The sequence below is a fragment of the Choloepus didactylus genome, chromosome 11 (assembly GCF_015220235.1).
Source record: "Choloepus didactylus isolate mChoDid1 chromosome 11, mChoDid1.pri, whole genome shotgun sequence".
Taxonomy (NCBI): Eukaryota; Metazoa; Chordata; class Mammalia; order Pilosa; family Megalonychidae; genus Choloepus; species Choloepus didactylus.
Window position 1 is genome coordinate 2779715 of NC_051317.1, and position 23200 is coordinate 2802914.

The 23200-nt window shown below is 35.2% G+C and overlaps 1 protein-coding gene across 2 annotated transcripts; it reads right to left on the reverse strand.

Annotated features, from left to right (window-relative positions):
* Positions 1-894: 894 nt before the first annotated feature.
* SPDL1 (spindle apparatus coiled-coil protein 1) lies at positions 895-22297 on the reverse strand. Of its 2 annotated transcripts, XM_037798796.1 has the most exons (12): positions 22106-22291; positions 17918-18099; positions 15587-15763; positions 13262-13456; positions 12539-12688; positions 12341-12439; positions 12154-12264; positions 11815-11955; positions 6474-6577; positions 5698-5885; positions 3339-3681; positions 895-1120 (listed from the first exon to the last, which is right to left on the reverse strand). In XM_037798796.1, exons 2-12 carry the CDS (start codon positions 18074-18076, stop codon positions 973-975), a joined length of 1815 nt encoding a protein of 604 aa, XP_037654724.1. In that variant the 5' UTR covers positions 18077-18099; positions 22106-22291; the 3' UTR covers positions 895-972. The 2 variants fall into 2 exon arrangements, with proteins under 2 accessions (XP_037654724.1, XP_037654723.1); XM_037798795.1 differs by lacking the exon at positions 895-1120 and having other exon boundaries at positions 1861-3681; positions 22106-22297.
* Between the last annotated feature and the right edge of the window lie 903 nt (positions 22298-23200).

The following is a 23200-nucleotide window of genomic DNA, read 5'->3' on the forward strand; positions in this document are numbered from 1 at the left end:
CAAGAGGTATTATTTAATATGAAAATTCTAGTATCCTTTTTGCAGATTAAAACAAAATAGAGTATATTATGTAATTTACTTAGAAGTTAAAGGTAATTTCCTTTTAACTAATATATTTCCATAAACTCATCTAATTGAAGTACATACCACCTATAATATATACATATGAAATTAATTTATAGACCAGGCTATAATTATTTAAAGGACAAAACAGTCTTTATTTGCAAATTTTATAATTAAATATGTATGTGTTTATGTATGTGCGTATGTGTGTGTGGCTAGATAATGTTTCAGGACATTTAGACTTCCTGAAGTTTATTTTTCTCTCTTATTCCCTTTTGATAACATGTTGTTATCTACACACGGTAAGCAAATGGAAAGGGGGAAATTATTGTAGTTTTATTTTATATTTCAAAATTAAGTATTTAATATGTTTGATACATATAATTTAAATAATGTATGTGAATACAAAGATGAACAAAGGGAGCTTTAAACACTGACAAAATAAAATAATAAATATTTTAAAATCAAGTTTCCTATTTTTATAACATAACTGAAAAACTAAATTCATAAAAAATACATAGAAAAATATGATTTCAGTATTCTCTTTTCAGTGTTTTCTTCAGAATAACTGAAGTTTTTAAGTTACTGGCTGTTCACAACACTTAAAAAAGAACATATACAATGCAGCAAATAGATTTATATTAATTAAAACATTTTCCTTCAATTTGCAGTTTATTCACTGTGATTCATGGATGCCCCATGGAGGATCATTACTTAAGGCACTCATCAGGTTAGAATCACAACCAAATTTTGAACATTTGGTCAAAGGAGCATGAAAATGCAAGGTCCTGGCATGATGAGTAGCTATAAAAAACCCACAAAGAAGTATACTTCAGATAAAGACAATTTTAATGAGGATCCAGCAACCTTATAGGTAAGCAGTACCTTACTTTTATTAAAGAAAAGTCTTTACTGCTGAGGGCACTGTGTCTCTGGAGTCGATTTGGAGGATACGTATAGAATAGGGTGTGATTTCTTACAAGTTTCCTTTTCCAATTTGCTTGCAGTTTCCTTCCCTTCTTGAACTTCTGTTTGAAGCCTTGATTCAGCAGCTAACCTACAGGTATTAAAGCATCCACTCTGAATTCAAATATGATTAAGAAAAATTAAAGAAGAAACAAACCCCTAGTATAATGGGCGTCCAATGAGGTATGGTGTTTTTTTTTAAGGTACTCAAGGAAAATCATAGTTGATGCCAATACTATTAAGAAAACTAAATCATGGCCTGTCTAAAAGAACCTTTTTACATCAATAGGCTTGAATTTTAAAATGCCATTTTGGTAAGGTCTAAATTAAAGAATTAAAATATGTGGGGTGCCTATCATGATAAGCACACCTAAAATGCTAAAGTAATATTTTAAAGTTAACAAGAAATGAGTGCAAGATAAAAATAACACAGAATCTTGGGCTGCATGTCTACTTGTTGTCCATTTGTCTCATTAAAAAAACAACACACACATACAAATTGAGTTTCAACTAGTAGAAAGATAGTTTAAGAAAAAATGAACAGTGGAAAGATAGTTTTTAAAGGCCTATAAAGATTCTTTACAGCAAGAGCATCAATTAAATCCATAAGGCATGCTTTAGTGAAGTTCCCAAGAAAATCAGTATATACTGTTACAAAATTATCTTAGAATTCTGTGTCTAAGTTAAGCGTGCAAAAAAACAAAAGGTTGGAAATATCTTAAGTTAGCAGATGGACTCACACACACACACAAAGAAATGTTTTGTGGTATTTTATTTGTTTTTGTTCAATGAAAGACAAACAAATTCCAATGTGCTACTTAATTTGAGTCAAACAAGTAGCTACAAACATTTGCTAAAGTAATTTTTACCAAGCAAAAAAAGGCAGAGAAAGATATAAAAACAACACAGATAGAAAGGTTTGCAGTTTGCATTAATCAATTCTGGAAATCTGCCTCCAGAAATATACAATGGTCAAGTACACGTAACACGATGAACAACATATAACAAGCTGAATTCATTTCAGAGCTATTCGGAATCATGTATGTGTGTGTCAGGTATTGTTCATTTAAAAGTTTCTTTTTCTGTGAGAATACTAAACTTTTATTTTATGTGACTTGTAGATTATAATGTGATTACATAAAACTTCAGGGAAGGGAGTGATAAAGAACTCTTCCTTATAATAGTAATAGCAGCTAATGTTGTTGAAGTGCTTTCATTGTTTAGTGCTACATTCAGTAGCTCTGAAGACTTGAAGAGAATTCAAGTAAGACACTTAAGGAAGCCTTTATGCATAAAGTAGGATATGTCTTACTATTGCAACTCAAATGCACAATAGTTAAGTGTTTCATTTTGTAGCTGTGTAAAATTGATGTAGCCCTAGCAGCACCTCAAAGATCTCATTTCACAGGAGATAATCCAAGCTAGCTATTTTCATATCAATAGGCTTAATTTTTTAATGTCTAAAGATATTTATTTTACACGCATCTGTCATTCCATTGCATACAGACATCCTTCATCTCTTATCATTTTTTTATTGTCTCCATTTTCCTCATTCACTTTTCCCCCACTATTGATCCTGCTGTTCATGCCCAGAACCTGTTTCTTACTTCACTATAGCCTCAGCCACTGTTACCTACCTTTCTCTTCCATTCACTTTCTCTTACCTTCTGACCACTGTTATTTTTACTTTTTTAAAAGGAAAAGGCCCTTAAAATGTTAATTCCTTCAGACATACAAGTCTGATACTTTCTCCTTTAGTCACAAACTCAAGTATGCAAAACTAGAGGCTTTGAAATTTTGAAGTAAAATGAAAATGAATTAGCTTTGATATTTAAAAGTATCAAAATATGTATCAAAGCCCATTCTTCAAGGTTTAGGATTAAACAATTTCAATACAAAATTTCACCTAACAGTTTTCTAGAAGGCTCAAATTCCTTCGAATACGAGAAAGCCCTTTTAGAAAGTAAGTTAATTTGTCTTTCTTGAACCAGGAAAAAAAAATAACAGTACAATTACTCAAACCAACAAAACATTCAGAGATGTATTAGACTGTGATAATTCTGTCTCATGAAATAGAAAAGCATCTTTAATAAAAGTGTAATTTCTTTATTCAGGAGTCCTTTCCCCTCACAATCATTTTATTCTTTCTTAAAGTTTTGGAAAAATTGAAGGTAGGCAGGTGAAAATAGGGGATTATACTGCATGCAATACTAAGAAAATAGATAAAGAAACAGATAGCACAGTTCATGCAGCGATAGAGAAGAGATGGAGAGGTCTGCTGGCTGCCTTGAGGAAAAGAGGACACTGACCTGGAAGAGTTAGGGGTGTTTCCACTTCTTTCACTTAAGACTTCAGAGTCAGCTGGAACTCCTGTGAGTTTCACACATTTCTTTTCCTTCGTTGGTTGCATATTCGTTGATAGATTTTTGTTAGGCGAGAGACTGACTACTGGTGTGTTTACAGAAACTGTCTTTTCTAACTGCAGGTTGTTATCTTCTAAATTGTTAGAACATGATTGTGCCTCCTCTTTCAGAGTCGGCAATCTATACACTTCTTCCCTGACAGCACAGTTGTCACATACATCTTTAGAAGTGGTTATATCCACAGGCAGTACCTCACGCCTCTTTTTGAGTACAGGCACTTCAATTTTCTCTGAGAATAAAAACCATTTAAAAAAAATCCATTCAATGAATCAAAAGAAAGACACAGTCAATATAAAGAGGAGGAACTAGTTATATAAATATATATATTTTCTTTTCCTTTTATTCCCAGTCTTTTAAAACCTACTCAGCTCCCAATTGAAATACACTGTTTCCTTTATACTTTCTTTTTTCATGGACTCCATTAACTTTATCTTATTTTTTAAAGATTATTTGGCCACAAATTTTTCCTTGGGAACTCAATATATTAGACTGTAGTAATGAACATTTAAATGTTCTTTTCTGGTGTTTTGGTAAAGGTTGGAGGAGTGTTTGTAAAACCTCAGCATAGAGGTGAGGATGCGGTGGCAAAAAGTCAAGAAGTTTGAGTTCTAATCCTAGTATTAAACTAAGCAGCTGGGTGACATTAGCCAAGGCAAGTATCTAACTTCTCTGAGCTTCACTTTCTTCATTTGTAAAATAGGGATTCAAAAGCACCCACTTCACTTGGTATTGTGTTATAAGGACTAAATGAAAATAACAGATTGAACTCTCTGAATATTGGTAGATTTGTGCCTTTTAGTCCCACCTACAAAATATATTCAAAATGTGATCACTTCTGACCATGGATACCTCCCCACCCCAAACCACACTGCATCTCATCATGGACTACTGTAATAGCCTTCAACCCTTATAGCCTAATACCTTCTTTTCTTTATGCAAATCCAAATACAGTGACTAAATTACTCTAATACTTTTTCCCTACCCCACACCAATGTATCTTTCATTTTCAAAATAAAAATGTTAGTGAAGCCTGAGGAACCATGGTCAGAGGTGGGGCTGGTTTTCTTGCTCCACACTGCTGCTTTTAGATCAGTATTTTCCCTTTCTCTTGCACTGCTCCTTCGAAACCCATGTCATTTGGATATACCACCTTTCTTCCCATCTCTTGGTTATGTTCAGTTCAATAGACCTTTGAAATTCATAATGGATAATCCTTAAACAGGGGGGCCTATTGGAACGAGGGAGGAGAGAAGGGATGAGAGAAAAAGAATTCTTTTAGAATATATAAAAATCTTACTATTGCTGACACCTCCCTACTACCATTGAGAATCACTGCTGAGTCACTGAGATACTAATGAAGGGGGGTTAGGAATGTGAACAGAATAAGGACAAACAAAGGGTTGAGAATCCTTAACCTAAGCCATGTATCAATACTTTTTTTTTTTTGGTCTAAGAACCATCGCCTTCTTAGGGTTCTTCACGTTTAGCCTTTTATTTTATTTTTTAATATACACAGTAAAAATAAAATATGTATCAAATGCAGAGACTGTATGGTTAGGCTATTTGCTGCCTAGTGATTAGATTATCAGTTATCCCCTAATATCTATCCAATTGCTCTTCCTTAATTACAGAATCTTCAATATTTAGTTGGGAATATGGCCCCTGAGAATTAAGACTGTGTTTGTCAGTATTCCTTGTAGGCAGGTGAGGCTACGTGACTAAATTCTGCTCAATGGGATGAATGCAGACCAACAATACAGACTGAGCCTGGATCCGGACACTGGAGTGCTCCACCAGTCCTGGCCTCCCTTCTTAAAACTTTAATCAGGGGGAGGAATAAATACTTATCTTGTTTAAGTCTCCATTATTTTAGATTTTCTATTATTCTCATGCAATCTTAACTAGGATCGCTCCCAAACATCATAAGCCTCAATAAAATTAACTCTTTGGTGTTACATAAGATGCTGCAATCTTAAATGGGAAAGTCTCAAATGTCAAGGTTTTAATATGCAGTATAAATTTAGATATCCAAAGGGATTACATACCATATCGATGCACATCATGTTCTCTTTAAATTCCCCTACACACTTTGCAACAGTAAACTTGCTGTCTTAATCACAGATACATAACCACAAATTAGTTTGTAATGGGATTTGCATAAGCTATCATAAGAGCAAAAAATTTTGATATGATTTCTCGGAGGTACTCATGATTTAAAAGACAAAAATATTTAAGACATACATACCTTCAGGTTCATACTTCAGCTTTAATTCATCTAGTTTAGCTCTCAGTTTCATATTTTCACTTTGGGAGAGCTGGAGGCATCTTTCATTTGCAAAAAGCTTTCGCTCAATATCCAGAGCCCGCTGGCTCTCAAATAATGCTTTCATTCGCTGTATAGAGAGTTCGCCTTTAGTGCTTTCATTTTCTTTGCTATTATAATAAAAAAGAACAAAGGAATATTAAAATAATATATAATATAAATGAACTACTAGTTAACGCAAATCTTTTATTGTATATTTGAACTCTTAGTTAAAAATACATTTCTCTGGGCTTTTTATTAACAGAAACAATAAACAATTAAAATAAGCTTTAACAACAGCACTTCCAAATAAAACTATCTCCTTAAAGGAAATGGACAATGGGGGGAAATATTCTTTTCCAAATTTATGCATGCTGCATAAGTAAATTCTTTAAGTTTTTAATTGTGATACTTATTCCTGAAAAGTCTGAACTATAAAACATTCTCTATGTTAAAGTTCTTTTTACTTACCAATGTATAAAGCTAAACACAAAGGAAAACAACTTCAATTATTCATTGAAAGCAACTATTTTTCTTCAAAAATCAGCACTCATTATCTTGAATAAATCTCACATACTGCACAAAGATACTTTTGTTGCCTTTCTTTTCTGGAGTTTTGTTTTGGCAATTTCAAAACAAACATTTGCAGTACCTAATACTATTTATTGTAAGCAACTGAAAAGAGTCTATCTTCCCATTTACCTGACTGAGACACTTACTTTAAGTTATCAAGTTTTATCTGAAGTAAATCTGTATAATAGGTGTTATCTTCCAGAATGCCCGAGTTGGATGAAGATTTAGATTCCATACTTTCATATAAACTCTAAAGAAAGCAACAATTCTTGTTACTTAAATAATTCAGGTAAGTGTACATTTACTGATAACAGCAACTGGCATTTATTGTATGCTTATCGTATGGCACGGGCATTGCTAAGCACTATACTCTTAACTTTTTTCCTTCTGAAGTAGGTACAAGTACTAGCATTTCTCTTTTAGAGATAGGAAAGAGGCTCAAGATGCCACAGACTAGTAAATGAAGAGAGAATCTGGACCCAAGATCTGACAGCCTATAGTCCTAACCACACCACATCCTATGGTTTAGAATGGAAGAAATAAATGCTCAGTGGGTTTAATTCTAGCCTTTATGACAAAGACATAAATTAGAAAAACCTGGTAGAGATCCTTAATGGTTTTTAGATGCCCAGTCTTCTAAGATTTTGATGAAAACTCTGTACAATTTCTCAAGGGGAAAAAATGTAAATCTGCCTAAAAACTTGCAAACAGTTTCAGAAATTGCAGGTTAAAAAACCCTGATTTAAAGCCAAAATGTTTAAAAGTACAGTGCTGAGCCGATTGGTGGGCCATAGAGGTCTGCCAACTGATATGCTGAAAATTTAACCAAAATTGTAGTCCTTTGATCAGTTCTTTTAAGGTAATGAAATAAAATTACATAAACTTAAAATTTTATGATATACCAACGACTACAATTTAGAATGTCTAAAAGGCTATTAGTCTGTAAAAATTTGTCGTATATAAACTTTAGTTAACTAAAATTTATTGAGACAGTATTAATGCTCCCTAAATTAATTTAAACATTTATAAATTTAATGCAACCTTAATAAAAATACCAATAAACTTTTCTTGGGAGCTAGACAAGATGTTTATAGAGAAACACAAACATGCAAAAAAATGCTGAGGAAAAAAAAAGCTATGATGGTGGGGGCGGGAATAGCCCTATTAGATAAAACACACTATAAAACCTCTAAAATTAAAAGTGTAGTACTGCAACACAGATAAGCAGACCAATGGAATAGAAAAGAAAATCCAGAAATAGACTCAAGTACACATGGAAATTTGATATATGATAAAGGTGAAATCTCAAATCACTGGGACCAAGATTGTCACTTAATAATGCTGGGACAACTGGTTAGTTATTTGGAAAAAGATAAACTTATATTTATGTCTCACATTCTCAAGAGTAAACTTCAATGGGGATCAGGTCGCTAAATGTAAAACTATACAAATACTAGAAGAAAACATGACTGAATTCATCTATAATCTAGGTGTAGACACAGGCTTTCTAGTTATGACTTAAAATCCAGATGCAATAAAAGAAAAAACTGATAAATTTGATTACTAAAAAATAAAAATAAAAACACGGCAAAACTAAACCAAAGAAAAACACAACAAAGTTAAAAAAAAAAAAATTACCATAGACACAATAAAAAGATAATTATCAAACAGACTATCTGCAAGATATATGACAAATAAAGGGCTAAAATCCCTAAGATTTTATAAAGCAATCTTAAAAGTGAAGAGGAAAAAATAACAGAAACCTTACAGAAAACACAAGCAAAAGTTATGGACAATTCACACATACACACAAAGAAACATACAAATCCCTTATACATATGAAAAGATGTTGAACCTCATTCATAACTAGAGAAAGGCAAATGACAACTACCCTAAATTCCATATGCCATATATTAGACTGACAAAAATTAAAATGGGTAACACATTCCACTGGTGAAGCTATGGAGAAATAAGCACTATCATACATTGTTGATGGGAATGAACACTGGTACGAGCAATTCATTTTTTGACCCTATAATCCCATTCTGGGAATCAACCCTGAGGATACACTTATATCAACAGAAAATATATATATCTATCCAAGACGTATTTTGTAGTATCTAACTGCAAATTACTGGAAACAATCTAAATGCCCAGACACAGGAGGATGGATGAATAAAATACAACACATCTACACAGATCACTTTAAACTGTGATGAAGTGATTTCCAGGATATATCGTTAAACGATAAAAAGGAAAGTGCAAAAGACTGTGTGTAGCCTACTACTTTTTGTTCAAGAAAAGAGAAAAACAAAATATACATTAGCTGCTCATTTTTGCAAAAAGAGACAAGAGACAAGCAAAACATAAACAAATAAAACTGGCTATCTATGAGGGATGGGTGGAAATAGTGTAAAAAGGATAGAAAGATGATATAGATAACCCTTTTTTTTTTTTTTACCTATGATCTACATACTTAGCTTTTATTTTTTTTATCTTCATTTTATTGAGATATATTCACATACCACGCAGTCATACAAAACAAATTGTACTTTCGATTGTTTACAGTACCATTACATAGTTGTACATTCATCACCTAAATCAATCCCTGACACCTTCATTAGCACACACACAAAAATAACAATAATAATTAGAGTGAAAAAGAGCAATTGAAGTAAAAAAGAACACTGGGTACCTTTGTCTGTCTGTTTCCTTCCCCTATTTTTCTACTCATCCACCCATAAACTAGACAAAGTGGAGTGTGGTCCTTATGGCTTTCCCAATCCCATTGTCACCCCTCATAAGCTACATTTTTATACAATTGTCTTCGAGATTCATGGGTTCTGGGTTGTAGTTTGATAGTTTCAGGTATCCACCACCAGCTACCCCAATTCTTTAGAACCTAAAAAGGGTTGTCTAAAGTGTGCGTAAGAGTGCCCACCAGAGTGACCTCTCGGCTCCTTCTGGAATCTCTCTGCTACTGAAGCTTATTTCATTTCCTTTCACAATCCCCTTTTGGTGAAGAAGATGTTCTCCATCCCACAATGCCAGGTCTACTTTCCTCCCCGGGAGTCATATTCCACGTTGCCAGGGAGATTCACTCCCCTGGGTGTCTGATCCCACGTAGGGGGGAGGGCAGTGATTTCACCTTTCAAGTTGGCTTAGCCAGAGAGAGAGGGCCACATATAGATAACCCTTTTTAAGTTATAATGCATTGGGATAGCTAGAATTAAATACCTGAAACTATGAAACTGTAACCCAGTAGCCTTGACTCTTGAAGACGACTGTACAGCAATGTAGCTTACAAGGGGTGACAGTGTGATTGTGAAAGCCTTGTAGATCACGCTCCCTTTATCCAGTGTATGGATGGATGAGTAGGAAAACGGGGACCAAAAACTGACAGAAAAATAGGGTGGGGTGGAGTGGGGTGGATTTGGGTGTTCCTTTTTACTTTTATTTTTTATTCTTATTTTCACTTTTTCTGGTACAAGGAAAATGTTCAAAACATAGACTGGGCAATGAATGCATTACTATATGATGGTACTCTGAATAACTGATTGTACACTTTGGATGACTGTACGGTATGTGAATATATCTCAATAAAACTGAATTAAAAAAAAACCCATTGGCCATAAATGTGAGGGATGATTTCTGAGCTCTCAATTCTATCCCATTGGTCAATATGTTGTCCTAGTGCCAGTAGCATGCTATTTTGATTACTGTGGCTTTGTAAGAAGTTTTAAGATCAGGAAGTATAAGTCTTCCAACTTCATTCTTCATTTTCAAGATGGATTTAGCTATTCCAGAGCTGTTACTCATCCATATAAATTTGGTGATTGGCTTTTCCATTTCTGCAAAGAAGGTTGTTGGAATTATGATTGGGATTGCATTGAATCTATAAATTGCTTTGGGTAATACTGATATCTCAACAATATTTAGTGTTCCAAACCATGAACAGGGAATATCCCTCCATTTTTTAGGTCTTCTTTGATTTCTTTTAGTAATGTTTTGTTTTCTGTATTCAAGTCCTTTACATCCTTGGTTAGATTTATTCCTAGATATTTGATTCTTTTAGTTGCTATTGTGAATGAATTTTTTTTCTTGATTTCTTCTACAGATTGTTCATTGTTTGTGTATAGAAACACTACTGATTTCTGGGTGCCGATCTTGTACCCCACCACTTGGCTGAATTTATTTATTAGCTCTAGGAGCTCTGTTGGGCTCTCTATAATCATCTCTATGGGATCTCTGCATTTTCTACATGATTTTTCTATAAAACTACAACTTCCCTAATTAAAAAAATATATATATATATAGGCTAAATCTAATCATGAGGAAGCATCTAACAATGAGAAATTAAAGGACAATCTACAAAGTAACTGGCTATACTATTACAAAATATCAAAATCATGGAACTCTTCTAGGGATCTGACAACTAAATATAACATGTGATCCTGGACTGAATCTTAGAATGAAAAATGACTGTTTTTGTTTTGCTGTAAAGGACATTAGTGGGACAACTGGCAAAATGTAAAGTTTGTACATTAGCTAATAGTATGTATCAATGTTAATTTCTTGATTTTGATAACAGTAATGTGGTTATATAATAGAATAGATTTCAGTACATATTAAAGCACTTAGGAGTAAAGAGGCATCTGATTTGTGACTTATTTTCAAATGTTTCAGAGAAAAAAAAATATACATGTAGAGAGAAATAGAGAAAGTAATAAAGCAACTGTTGTAAAATTGACAACTGGAGAATCTGGATGAAGGATCTAAAATGAATCCTTTCCTGACTTTTCTGGATGTGCGAATTCATTTCAAATATTAAAAAAAATGTTAAATGTTTATTTCTACTATGAATTGCAGTTGTCACACAGTGTTTGACAATGTGACAAAGCTATTGTGCACTCATTAAAAACCAGAGGAGGTAGAAAGCATTGAAAAATAATCAATTACTGGTAACATGAAACAATAGGAACAAATCTCATTGACATACTATTGAGTGGAATTCAGACACAAAAAATACACTAAATGATTCCATTTACATGAAGTGCAAGAGTATTTGTACATGCAACGCTGAGGAGTAATGTTAGGAGGAGGGTACTCTCATAAAGGACCTGACAGAGCCTTCCGGAGCGCTAGGTAAATTCTGTATCATGCTCTAGGGAGCAATTACTTGGGTGTATACATATGTTAAAACTCACTGAGTAGCACACTAAAGATGTGGGCACTTTTGAGATATACTTACACACAATAATTAGACAATAACCACAAAAATGAGGTAGGTTAGTTTGACCCTACTAGAAGAAGCAACAGCCCAAAACACTGAAAAGCAAAAGGAAACCAGAGGAAAAAAACAATTTAAATATTGGGTCAATCTCAACTGAAAGGAAAGTTAATTATATAATAAAATATTCAAATTAAAAGTATTAGGGTACTCAAACTGAACTTTGGCTGCATTTTTTAAAGGTGTGTTACACATACCTTAAATTTCTCCAGACTTCTTATTTCACCTAAAAGATGTTTTATTTCACCATTTTTCTGCTCCAACATGGCAAGCAACCGTTCCTGCTGTTCAAATTCAGACTGAGACCCTTTCATCTGTAGCAATGTGGCAATTTGCAACTAGGAAAAAAAGAAAATTCATACCCCCACCCCAAATAAAATTCAGTGGGGGAGAGGAAGATTTTGATAACCATATACTTGGTACAATTCATAATATGTATTATATTACTTTATACTCCTGGAAACTAAACTAGCCATTTCTAGTCTAATAATTTCAAAACATTTATATCAATAACCTTTGATGGTGATAATTTATACCTTCATTCTTTGCATCTGTTCTCTATTAAATGCATTTTGCTTCTTTAGTGACTGATACTTGACTTTCATACTGATAAGCTGACGTTCCATTGCTGCCCTTCGGTCTTCCACCTAGAAAATATTAACGTGTTTAATGTTCTTGAAGTAGGTGAAATACTGTTTTATTCGTAAGAGTATTTTTAAGTACCTCTGCAAACAAAGAGTTGCCTTTACTATTGGGGTCCAAGGCTTGCTGAAGAGCTTGGTCCAATTGCACTTGAAGATCCTGATTTGCTACACGAGCTTTCTAAATTCAAAAGAGCATCATTTGGGTAAGCAAAATTAGATTAACATACAAACAATCTACTATAAATTGAAAAAGATGATATCACTGTAATCATAATACCTCTAAGGCATTATAGTAAGAAACTGCTTCCTTCTCTCGTTCCTCCTTTTCTTCTTTAAGTCGGTCTACCTGGCGCAGTAAATTAGTACTAAGAAGTTCTAGTTGTTCCTGTCTGTACTGTAGTTCATTCACTTCTTCTTTGAGGGTAGACTATTCAACAGGAATTGAAAAAGAAGAAACTCTTAAATAATCCTTCATTCAACAGCTACTCAGTTTATCCAACAGTAGTGGTTCACACCCAAAACCAAACCTAAAAATCTAGCCAAGGGTTGTAAGGTAAATAACAAAATAATAAAAATTACTAAAATTTTCAGCAGAGAACCAAATACAAGGCTATAGAGACTGCTTTTTTTTTTTTTCCTTTATGCTTTAATTAACCTTAGTCTGCAATGATAAAAACAACATTCACATGGATTTCAACTTCTATTGCGCCAACATTTTGTATTGGGCTTTTATGAACACAAACTGGGATCAGAGTTAATGCCTCTAAATTCTTTCAACAGTTTCATTAACCTATAGGGAAAGGCTGCCTTACATAAATCATGTAATCTAAAGATATACTAAACATGAAGTGATCCATTTAAAACCCCTGTAAAACATTTTTAAATTAATCAGATCAAAGTTGGGCCAAAAAACTAGTTCATAAGGGTTATTACAAAAACATGGAAAGAAAAGGAAAAATAAAAAGAATGAAACTAAGAAAGCACATGCTATAAAAATTACCTTCATACTTTCCATTTCAGTCAGCTCGATTTGAAGAGCCAGCATTTCTGAAGACATGGTTTCATGTACACGTTCAGACATTATCCGCATTTCCTCTGATTTACAAGACAGGAGTTCCTTCTGATGCTCTACTTTGTGCTTCAGCTGCTTTTCACTAAGCCTAGCTTCATCTAATTCAGCTTTCAGTTTTTCTAACTAAAGCAAAAAAAAAATTCAGTTTTATGAATCAAAAGGTAACTGAGTCAACAGCACATATAGTCGCCATACAAACTGTTCTGGTATCTGCAGGATAACTGTTTTTGGAAAACAGTCCGAGTGAACAAACTTATTTTACTACCTTTTCTAAATGTCCCTTAGTTCCAAATTTTAGGAAACTGGGAATATATCGCTTAAAGGGAATACAAGTATAGCAGAGGGGTGAAGCTTTAGGGTCAGGCCTAGGTTAAATCCTTCCTTGAAGAAGTTACTTAACCTGTGTTAGCTTCATTTCTCATATGTAAAACTGGTAAACAATGATACCTACCATCACTGAGTTATTGTAAGTCTCAAATGAGATTTAGGGTAAAACACTCAGCACAGTGCCTATCACCCACTAATTTTATGTTACCCATAAAAAAAAAACTTTCTCTTGATGTGCAGGGTTGTTACTATCATTTACATTGAACTATATTGAACAGGTCTCACAATATCTTAGAATACACAATAGTGTTTTTTTGTTATCTAAAAGATAAAAGCCTCTTAGCTCGATTTCTTTTCCCTTTCCTATTTTGATGATGTGAAATAAAAATTTTGGCTGAATGGCCTATGTCAAAACACAACTAACCATCTTTCTGAAAAACATCACTGATTAATCTAAACTTATTGCATGATGAGACAATATTGGGATTTCCTATTTGGCCAAGCCTAGAGATCTTTTAACAGTGACATGCCTTATTTCAAAAAACATACAAATAGTCCACGCAAGTAACAAGAGTAGGCAGCCAATATAAAAAGTAATTTGAGAACATCAATAGGACTGAAAACATTTTTTGACTGACTTTTATTCTGCCAAGAGCCAATTCTATAATTGGCCTTGCCACATTCTTGAATATTTCCTACATTAGTCATTTTTGTTTAGCTAATGAAAGCTACTGCTAAAATGAAAACAACATTCAGGAAAAAATATAAGGCATCATTATCAGTTATTAGTGTCTCAATTCAGAATACTTTCAGAAAAGCTGGACTACTTTCTGCCAGAGCAGTATGCAAGATAATTCTATTACATGAAAGCATTTTTTGACAGTTATGTTTATTTTACTGCATAGTAGGAAATACACAAGCAGCTCAAATACGTAATTTCATTGATATCATTACTTAGAATGAGAAGACATTCAGAAAATGGGTCAATTTAATGAGAAATTAATAGTAGAGGTGGTACAATGATGTGTGGAAAATCTTAGGAGGTCCTACACAAAAAACTGAAAATTGGAAAACAGACTTCTGAGAAAACCTGACAAGTCAGGCAAGTAGCAAGTTTTGGAAAAATGGGGTCTGGAGAAGTCTGAGAGTGAACTCTGTGCAAAGATGAGCCACAATAAAAGGTCTGGATTCCTTAGAAGCAACCTGAAGGCTTTGGGTAGCTGGGGGTACCAAAAGGAATGGATAATTGAACAACTGTTTTCTACTTTGTATTTATGCTTGAAATGGAGCCAATATATTGTGTCTTTACATTAAATATAGTGGTTTAGTAACACAGGCTTTGGAGTCAGACTCCCACGGTTCAAATCTTGACTGGTAATTTCTAGCTCTGCTATTTTGGCCAATTTACTCAATCTGCCTAAACACTGGTTTTCAAATCTGTTATCTAGAGATAATAATGGAATCTCTCTTACAGAGTTGTGAGAATTGGATTATATCTCTTTAGCTTATCTTCAATAAACAAATACTAAGTATCAATTTTAATGTGTATTAATTTAACAAAACTATTGCTTTCTTTCATGGAATTACAAAGCATACCACTAGATGCAGTAAAGGCTGGGAGACTAGTCTTTTCTGCAAGGAGACTTCTATACCATGTACTATATACAAGGGGGAAGTGCTGGTCACTACCTATGACAATGAAACCAAAACTCCATCACGAATATCCAGGTACTGAAATTAATAATTGTATTTAATTAGTTGAATATTATTCATACAAGTCCCTTGGGTAAACTCCTGTTTCCCAATGTTGCCACCCCCAACAGTAAGATGATGCTTTTGATCTTAGCTATTTTGCAGAGGCGATAGTCAAGAGATGGCTACATAAACAAGGAACATTTTTGCTCTGAAATACATAGACTTCCAAACCTTATTTTTTAGTTCATTTACTTCCTGCCCATGGGTTCTGCTCAGTTGTTCTTCTAATTTCTCCAGGTGCATTTTTTGTTGTTGTTTAATAGCTTCACATTCAGAGCTCAGACTTTCTAACATTCGACTCTTGAGCTCAACTTCTCTTTGAAGAGTATATTTTTCTTGTTCATAATGCTGAAAACAAATTCAATTACAATTCAATTAAACGAAAATAGCTCAACGCTTCACATATAAGTATTTCTCAACTTCAACTGTTTCACTCCTAGTTTCCCACACTTGCTGCTTTCCAAGTAACAACTATATATTAAATCTGGAACTAGTTTCACACATTTGCCGCTTTCCTAGTAACAACCACACATTCAATCAAGAATAACTTCACAGCTAATCAGTCTTAATAAACCTTGGAGGGGCATTTTGAGACTATGTTAAAGTCCATGCTAGGGATATGGTAAATGCTTCTACGCCCTACCAAGGAAGTAAAATATGCTTCGTGGAATGTCAACATGTCAAATGTCTGTTTAAAAAAACAAAAGCAAAAACAAAACAAAAAAAAATTTAATGACACATATAACTTCCTAGTGAGAATTACTTGGTTTGATAGTGAGATGCTCTACCTGTAGCTCTGAACAAAATGAAGTAAAAGAGGTACAGGCAAAAAGGAGAAATATTGAATTAGTACTTACTTTCAGAATGTTGCCATCTGAGAAATGTTCACAAAATGACTACTAGAATGAACAGAGTGCTGATACAAAAGTAGTATATAAGAGGGCTTTTGCTGACAGGAAAGTTTAGAGATAAAAGGGTATCAGTTCAAACTCCTTCAACAAGCTTTAAAAAATAGGATAAAATCAAATTAAAGAAGGAAAAAAAAAAAAACAAAACTGAAACATTCACATTATTCCCCCCAAAGCCTCTCTATTTTAAAAGAATGCAAGCAGAATCTTAATTGTTAAACTAACACTTAAATTTGATGAATTATTTCCCAAAACAACTGAGTATAGCACAATTTTATTTTCTACTATGAAATTTGTAATCTTTACCTTTATGACATAGTATTGCATTCTTAGTCAAGAATAGTACTATATAGGAAAATAAGGGCTGCCATTAGTTATTCATACTTGCCATTTTACAATTTTGAAAGTCAAGTTTAAATATAAGTTACTGAGTATTTATTAAATAAAACTGGTTTATTCTTTCAATAAATATTTAATTTGTATGCCAGGCAGTGGGGATACAGCAGTGAACAAGACAGACAAGATGCTTTCTCTCATGGAGTTAAAATTTGGGGATAATTAGTACTGCAGAGAAATAACAGAGAGTGAGTCATGTTAACTTGACACAGTCAAGGAAGGCCTCCCTGCTTAGGTGACACTTATCTGAAACCTCAGTGTTGGAAGACTCAGTCCATGAAGAACAGGGGATGAACATTTCAGGAGGAAGCAACAGGTAGTGTAAAGCCCATAGGTGGGACTAGTATAGCTAAGAACAATGGAAAGCATTTGAGATGAGACACATAAGGATCAGCAAACCCAAGTAAGGAGGTTGGATTCTGCCTTAAATATAATCAGAAGGCTTTGTATTGATTTTGGCAGGACTGTGACATGATCTTTTGTATATTTTTCAATGACGACAATGATTGCTGTGTGAAGAATTTACTGTACAAATGCAATATGGAAGCAGGCAACCAGGTTAGAAGGATATAGTAGCAGTCTAGGGAGAGATGAAAGTGGTTTGGGATAAAGTGGCAGTAGGGTAGATAGATATTTTTTAAAAAGTTCTTAGAACCTTTGTTGAAGGATTAAATATGAAACATAAGGGAAAGAAATGTAGGAAAGCTCCAGATTTTTGGCTCAAACAGCTGGATGAATGCTATTACACTTACCAACTAAACTAAGGAAAATTCCAAGATGTTTGGTCAGTGCATAGGGAATCAGGAATTCTCTCTATGTTAAGTTTGAGAGGTCTACTAGTGAACAATTGAATACATAAGTTTGGACTTCAGGGGAAAAATAAGGGCTTTGTGTTGATTTGAGTGTCATGGGTCATTTAAAGCTATGAAACAAGATAAGGTTACCTAGCAAGAGTGTAGTTAGACCGAACCTAAGATCCAATGTGTGGTAAACAGATCAATCATAATCTGATTTTTCCAAATTCAGAACACACTGGGATGGAAAGAATACTAGGAATTAATTTAATTCATTCCCCTGTATTATAGATGGAGCATGGGTAGAAACTAGATCTATAATCTTGAGCACAGAATACAGTAATATTAGTAACTGCCTGATAGGATAAATATTCAATAGCTATAAACAGAGTCCAGAGTCTTACCTCAGTCATGGTCATAATTTCATTACGACATTTGTCCAGGTGATTCTGCAATTCACTTTGGCTTTCCACTAGTTGTAAACCATACTGTGCAGCTTTTAGTCGTTCTTCTTCAACCTCTTTGAGCTTGCATCGAAGATCTGCGATTATATCTGCCTCCATGTTCTTTTTCTGGTTTTAGCCTACTGTAAATAGAGAAAATAAAACTGCTTGAGCTTCTCCATATAAGGAAGTCAATAATAAAGATATATATATATATAAGATACATATAAACACACACACACTCAATGCTATTGCCACATAAAAACATAATATTAAGATTTTCTTTCTGACTTATAAGTGATAAAATTTGCATACTTGTAACCAAATCAGAATAAAAAAGATGAACACATTTAATTTTGTTTCTAAGAAATCCAGCATCAGGAAACTCTTCAGCTAGAGTGTCCCACACATCCTTAAATACTTAGAGTAGGCCTCATAATTATAATACGATATAGGTAATCAATGTTAAGAGAACGATGAAAGAAAGGAAATCAAGAAGCATTATAATAGCAAGTCTACTACTTAAAATATAAAAAGGCCGCTTTGAATAAGGTCATAAGGTAAAACAAGGATTATGAGGTCCATGATTTCTCATTAAATTTGCTTTGTTGAAAACAGACTCAGTAGTATTTTCCCAGTCTTTTGTAAGAGAGTATACAAAATAAAAAATTTGTTCAGAATAATTAAAGGACACTGTTCTCATTTTAAATTTTCAAGCCAGGACTTAAATGTTATATACAGAAACATTCCACTTTAATTCAATTTCATCATCCTTTCCCTATTTGGTCCCAGCCTCTTAAACCAGACTCAAACTCAGCTTCATCTTTAAAGAGTGCCAGGCCATTACTACAGTATTCCCCCATGTCTCCAGTCAATGTAGTCATTCAGTCAACAAATACTTCTCGAATGTCTTACATCGTAGGTTCCATTCTGGACATATTAGATACATTAGAGGACAAAATGGACAAAATAGCTCTTCTTTCATGGAGCTTACATTATAGTGCGGGAAGACAAACAATAAATACCATAAAAATTAAGTACTTTAGAAAGTGGAAAAGGTAAAAAAATATGGAAAGGGAGCTTAAAAGTAGAGTTAGGAATAGGGTAACCAGTATGAAATTTAAATAAAGGGCAGGGAGGGGAGAACCCTCAGGAGACTTCTGCAAAGCCTTGCAAAGTACAGCCACGTAGCTACTTAGGGAAAGGATATTCCAGGCAGATCTGAAACCCTAAGGCAGAAGAAGGCCAATGGAGTGAACAAAATGGCATTTTGGAGGTAATAGGGAAGAGTGGGTAGATCAGGTCATTTTAAGGACTTTGGCTTCTACTATGGGTGAAATGTGGACTCACTGTAAAATCTGGAGTAGAGGACCTTATACATTTTAAAGGGATCACTTTGGCTACTATGGTAATTAGTCTGGAGAGGAGCAAGGTTGGAAGCAGGGAGACCAGGTTAGATGATGGCTCAGAGAAGGGCGGTAGCATAGAAGGTGGTGAGAAATGGCCAGATTCTGCATATATTCAGAAAGTTAAGTCATGATTTTGTGACATACTGAATGTGGAATCTGTGAAAAAGAAAGGAGTTAAAAATGTCTTCAAGGTTTAGCCTGAGCAACCAGTAGAATGGAGTTCCCAACAGCTGAGACATGGAAAACTGTGAGTAAAGAATGTTTCGGAAGGAAAACTAGTACAATTTTGGACATGAAAGATGTCGCGTAAGAAGTTGCATATATGAGTATGAGAGGTCTGGGCTGGAGATATAAATGTGGGAGTTAGCATAAATCCTTGAGATTGCATATCACCGATGAACAGAGTTAAAGAGAAAGAGACAAAGGATTAAACCCTGTTAAGATGTGGGGAAGACTGCAATGTATACTCAGGAGTGACCAGTGAGGTGCAAGGAAAATCAAGAGCATGTGTTGTCCTGGAAACCAATAAATAGTGTAGTAAGGAGAACGGAGTGATCAATCGTGCCAAATGCTGCTGCTAAGTCAAATAAGGTGAGAACTGAGAATTGGCTATTGGATTTGAATTCACGGAGCAGTTCTGGTGGAGAGGTGGTGTCCAAAGCCTCACTGGAACGAGTTTGAGAGAGAATAGTAGGAGACGAATAGGAGACAGCAAGTAGTTTTGCCTCAAAGAAGAGCAGATAAATGGGACAGTAACTGGAGAAGTGGTGTCAGTTTTTGGTTTTTCATTTTTAAGATAGGGAAAAAAATAACAGCATTCTTGCAAGCCATTGGATAGAACATGAGGGAAGAAAACGTGATGATACTGAAAAGACTGGAGAACTGCTGGAATGAGGTCCTCGAATAAAGGAGATGGGGTCTGAGGTACAGAACTGGCTCTAGAAAGGAATATGGATATTTCATCTAAAATAAGGAATAGAAAAGTATATGGATACAAGCACTGATAAGTTGGCAGATGTCGTCGAAGGAGTCTCCATGTAATTTCTCTTCTGACTGCTTCAATTTATCAGTGAATGTGAAGAGAAGTAAAGGTATCTTACATTATCTAGGGCTGGTAGTTACTGCTACAAAATGCAAGACCTTTTCAAATCTGTATAAGATGGGCCAGCCAGCTAAATGTTGCAGTGCTAGTAATAATGAATATCTGAAGATTTACCATTTGCCAGGCAGGGTGCTTCAAATGCATTATCTCATTTAATTCTCTGGATGCATTTGAGTTAGATACTATTGTACATCTCCATTTACCAAATCAAAATGGAGCTAGCCTCAAGACACCCCTGTCAGAAATATTCAAGGAATCCAAAAAGTTAACTCCCATTCACTGTAAAGCCTTGCTAAAATCCCTATTATAGGTCAGGCAGTGTACTAGTGCTGAGGACACAATCGTGACCCCAAAACTAGACAATATCTCTGGCTTCTTGAGGCTTACAGACGTTAGTGGAAAGGCATTAAATCAAGTAATTGAACAGTAAGATTACAAGTGTGTTAAGTGTAAAAAGAGATGTATGGTGCTAAAAGTGTATAAAAAGGGAGAGGTATCCTAATTTGGGAAGTTGGGTGTGAGTATGTGGGGTGAGTATGTGGGGAGAGACAAGATTTCCCTGAAGAAGTGACTTTTCAGTAGAGATCTAATGTATGAGGAAGAGTTAACCCATCAAGCTGCAAAGAGAGGTAGCCAGGTTTCAGCAACTATAGCTAATATATGTCAGGCACGGTGCTTGGTGCATACATCTTATTTAATCCTCTCAACAACCCCAGAAGGTAGAAGGTATTTCCCCCATTTTACACATATGCAAAATGAGCATATAAAAATTAACTTGCCAGGGTTACCTGTTAGTAAGTGGCTAAGTCGGATGGGAACCAGAGTCTAGCTCCAAAGCTGTACCTAACCACTTTGCTGTAATGCTTCTCAAAAACATACCGGGTCCAAAGCATTTAGGAAAATCCTCTGGGAATGAGGCTGCTTAAGTTCTAACACTACTCACTGGCTCCATGAATTTGGAAAACTTACTGTTCTGTTTCCTCATCTATAAAACACCACCACCTACCTATATGGGTTACTGCAAGGATTAAATCACATAATGGACAAAAATCAACCAGGGCAGAATCTGACACACAGCTGTCTGGTGCAGCGCTGTCCAAGAGAAAGACAATGCAAGCCACATATATGGTTTTAATTTTTTTAGTAACCGTTTTAAAAAATAAACGCAGGTGAAATTAAATTCATTTTATTTAATTCAATAACTTAAAATATTATTTCATCATATAATCATTATAAAAAATATTGATATGTTACTTTTTGGCGTACTAACTCTTCGAAATCCAGTGCCTATTTTACATTTACCGCATTTTTCTATTCGCACTGTCAGACGTGGCTACTGACCATGTACCGAACAGCGCAGATCTAGTGTTTGCTATTATTATGAGGCCCAGGCGGCAGACCCAGCCCTCCATATTTATCTAGAATCCCCGGGGGGTGGGGAGGCGGCCAACGGAAGATTAAGAGCCGCTCGGAACTTGTTTTTTCTTTAAAGAAAGCAGGGTTCCGCTGAAAAAGCTGGTCTGCGAAAGACCTCTTTCGAGACCCAGACCCCAGGTTTCCTTATGCCCCGCTCACTCCGCCCCAGAAGCCCTCCTTCGGCCGCTCCTCACCATTTCTGCCTCCCACCAAGCCCCTTACCTCTTTCTTCATCCCTTTTCCCTGCGGCTGCAGCCGGTAGCTCGTGATGAGGGCTCAAGGAGGTCAGATCCGTGACTGTAGCTCCACTTTACCGAATACACTCGGGTTCACTCACTCACCGGTAGCGCCAGGCCTTTTTGAATACAGATCCCGCGATAGCTCGCACTTCCCACGAGAAGTTCCGCCCAAGTCACGCCTAGGCGAAAAACCGAGAGGAAAGCCCCACAGAGCGTCCCGCTCCCTTGTGGCTACTGCGCATGTGCAGGTGGCCAGCCGTGGGCTTGGCGCAGGCGCAGACTTAGCTCCGTGTTTGGTGGAGTTTGCGCAAGGTGTTTGGTAGAGTTTACTGGGTGTCGGGGAAGTGTCCGGTTTTAGTTGGCGTGTATTGTTTATAACTGTGCTTGCTAGAGAGGCCCATTGCTAGAAGGTCAGCTAGTAGTCAGCCAGGAATTCTTCTTTTAATAACTCCAAAATAGTTTTATTTTGAAGGAACTGAAGTGTTGGGGAACAAATGACAAGTAAGCCTCAAAAGGAGTGTTATTCGAGTCCCTCGTTATTTGAAGATATTTTGTATTTTGGGTTTTTTATTTTAGATTTGTATTGTGATGACATATATACAACACAGAATTTCCCATTTAAACCACTTTCACGCGTACAATTCAGTGATATTAATTACCTTCACAATATTGTGCTACTGTTAACCAGCATCCATTACCAAAATTTCATTACCCCAAACAGAAACTCTGTATTCGTTAAACAATAACTCCTCATTTCCCACCTCTCCATTCCCCTGGCCTGGTAACGTGTAATCTACTATCTGCCTCTATGAATTTGCTTACTTTAGGTATTTCATATATGTGAAATCACAATATTAGTCCTTTTGTGTCTGGCTTATTGTGCTCGACATGATGTCTTTGAGGTCAATCCATTTTGTAGCTTGCATCAGAACTTCATTCTTTTTATGGCTGAATAACATTCCATTGTATATTGTCAGATTGAATTATGTACCCCAGAAAAAAAAAAACAACAAAAAAAACATGTCCTTAATCTCAACCCACATTCCTGAGTGTGAACGCACTATAAATAGGATCTCTT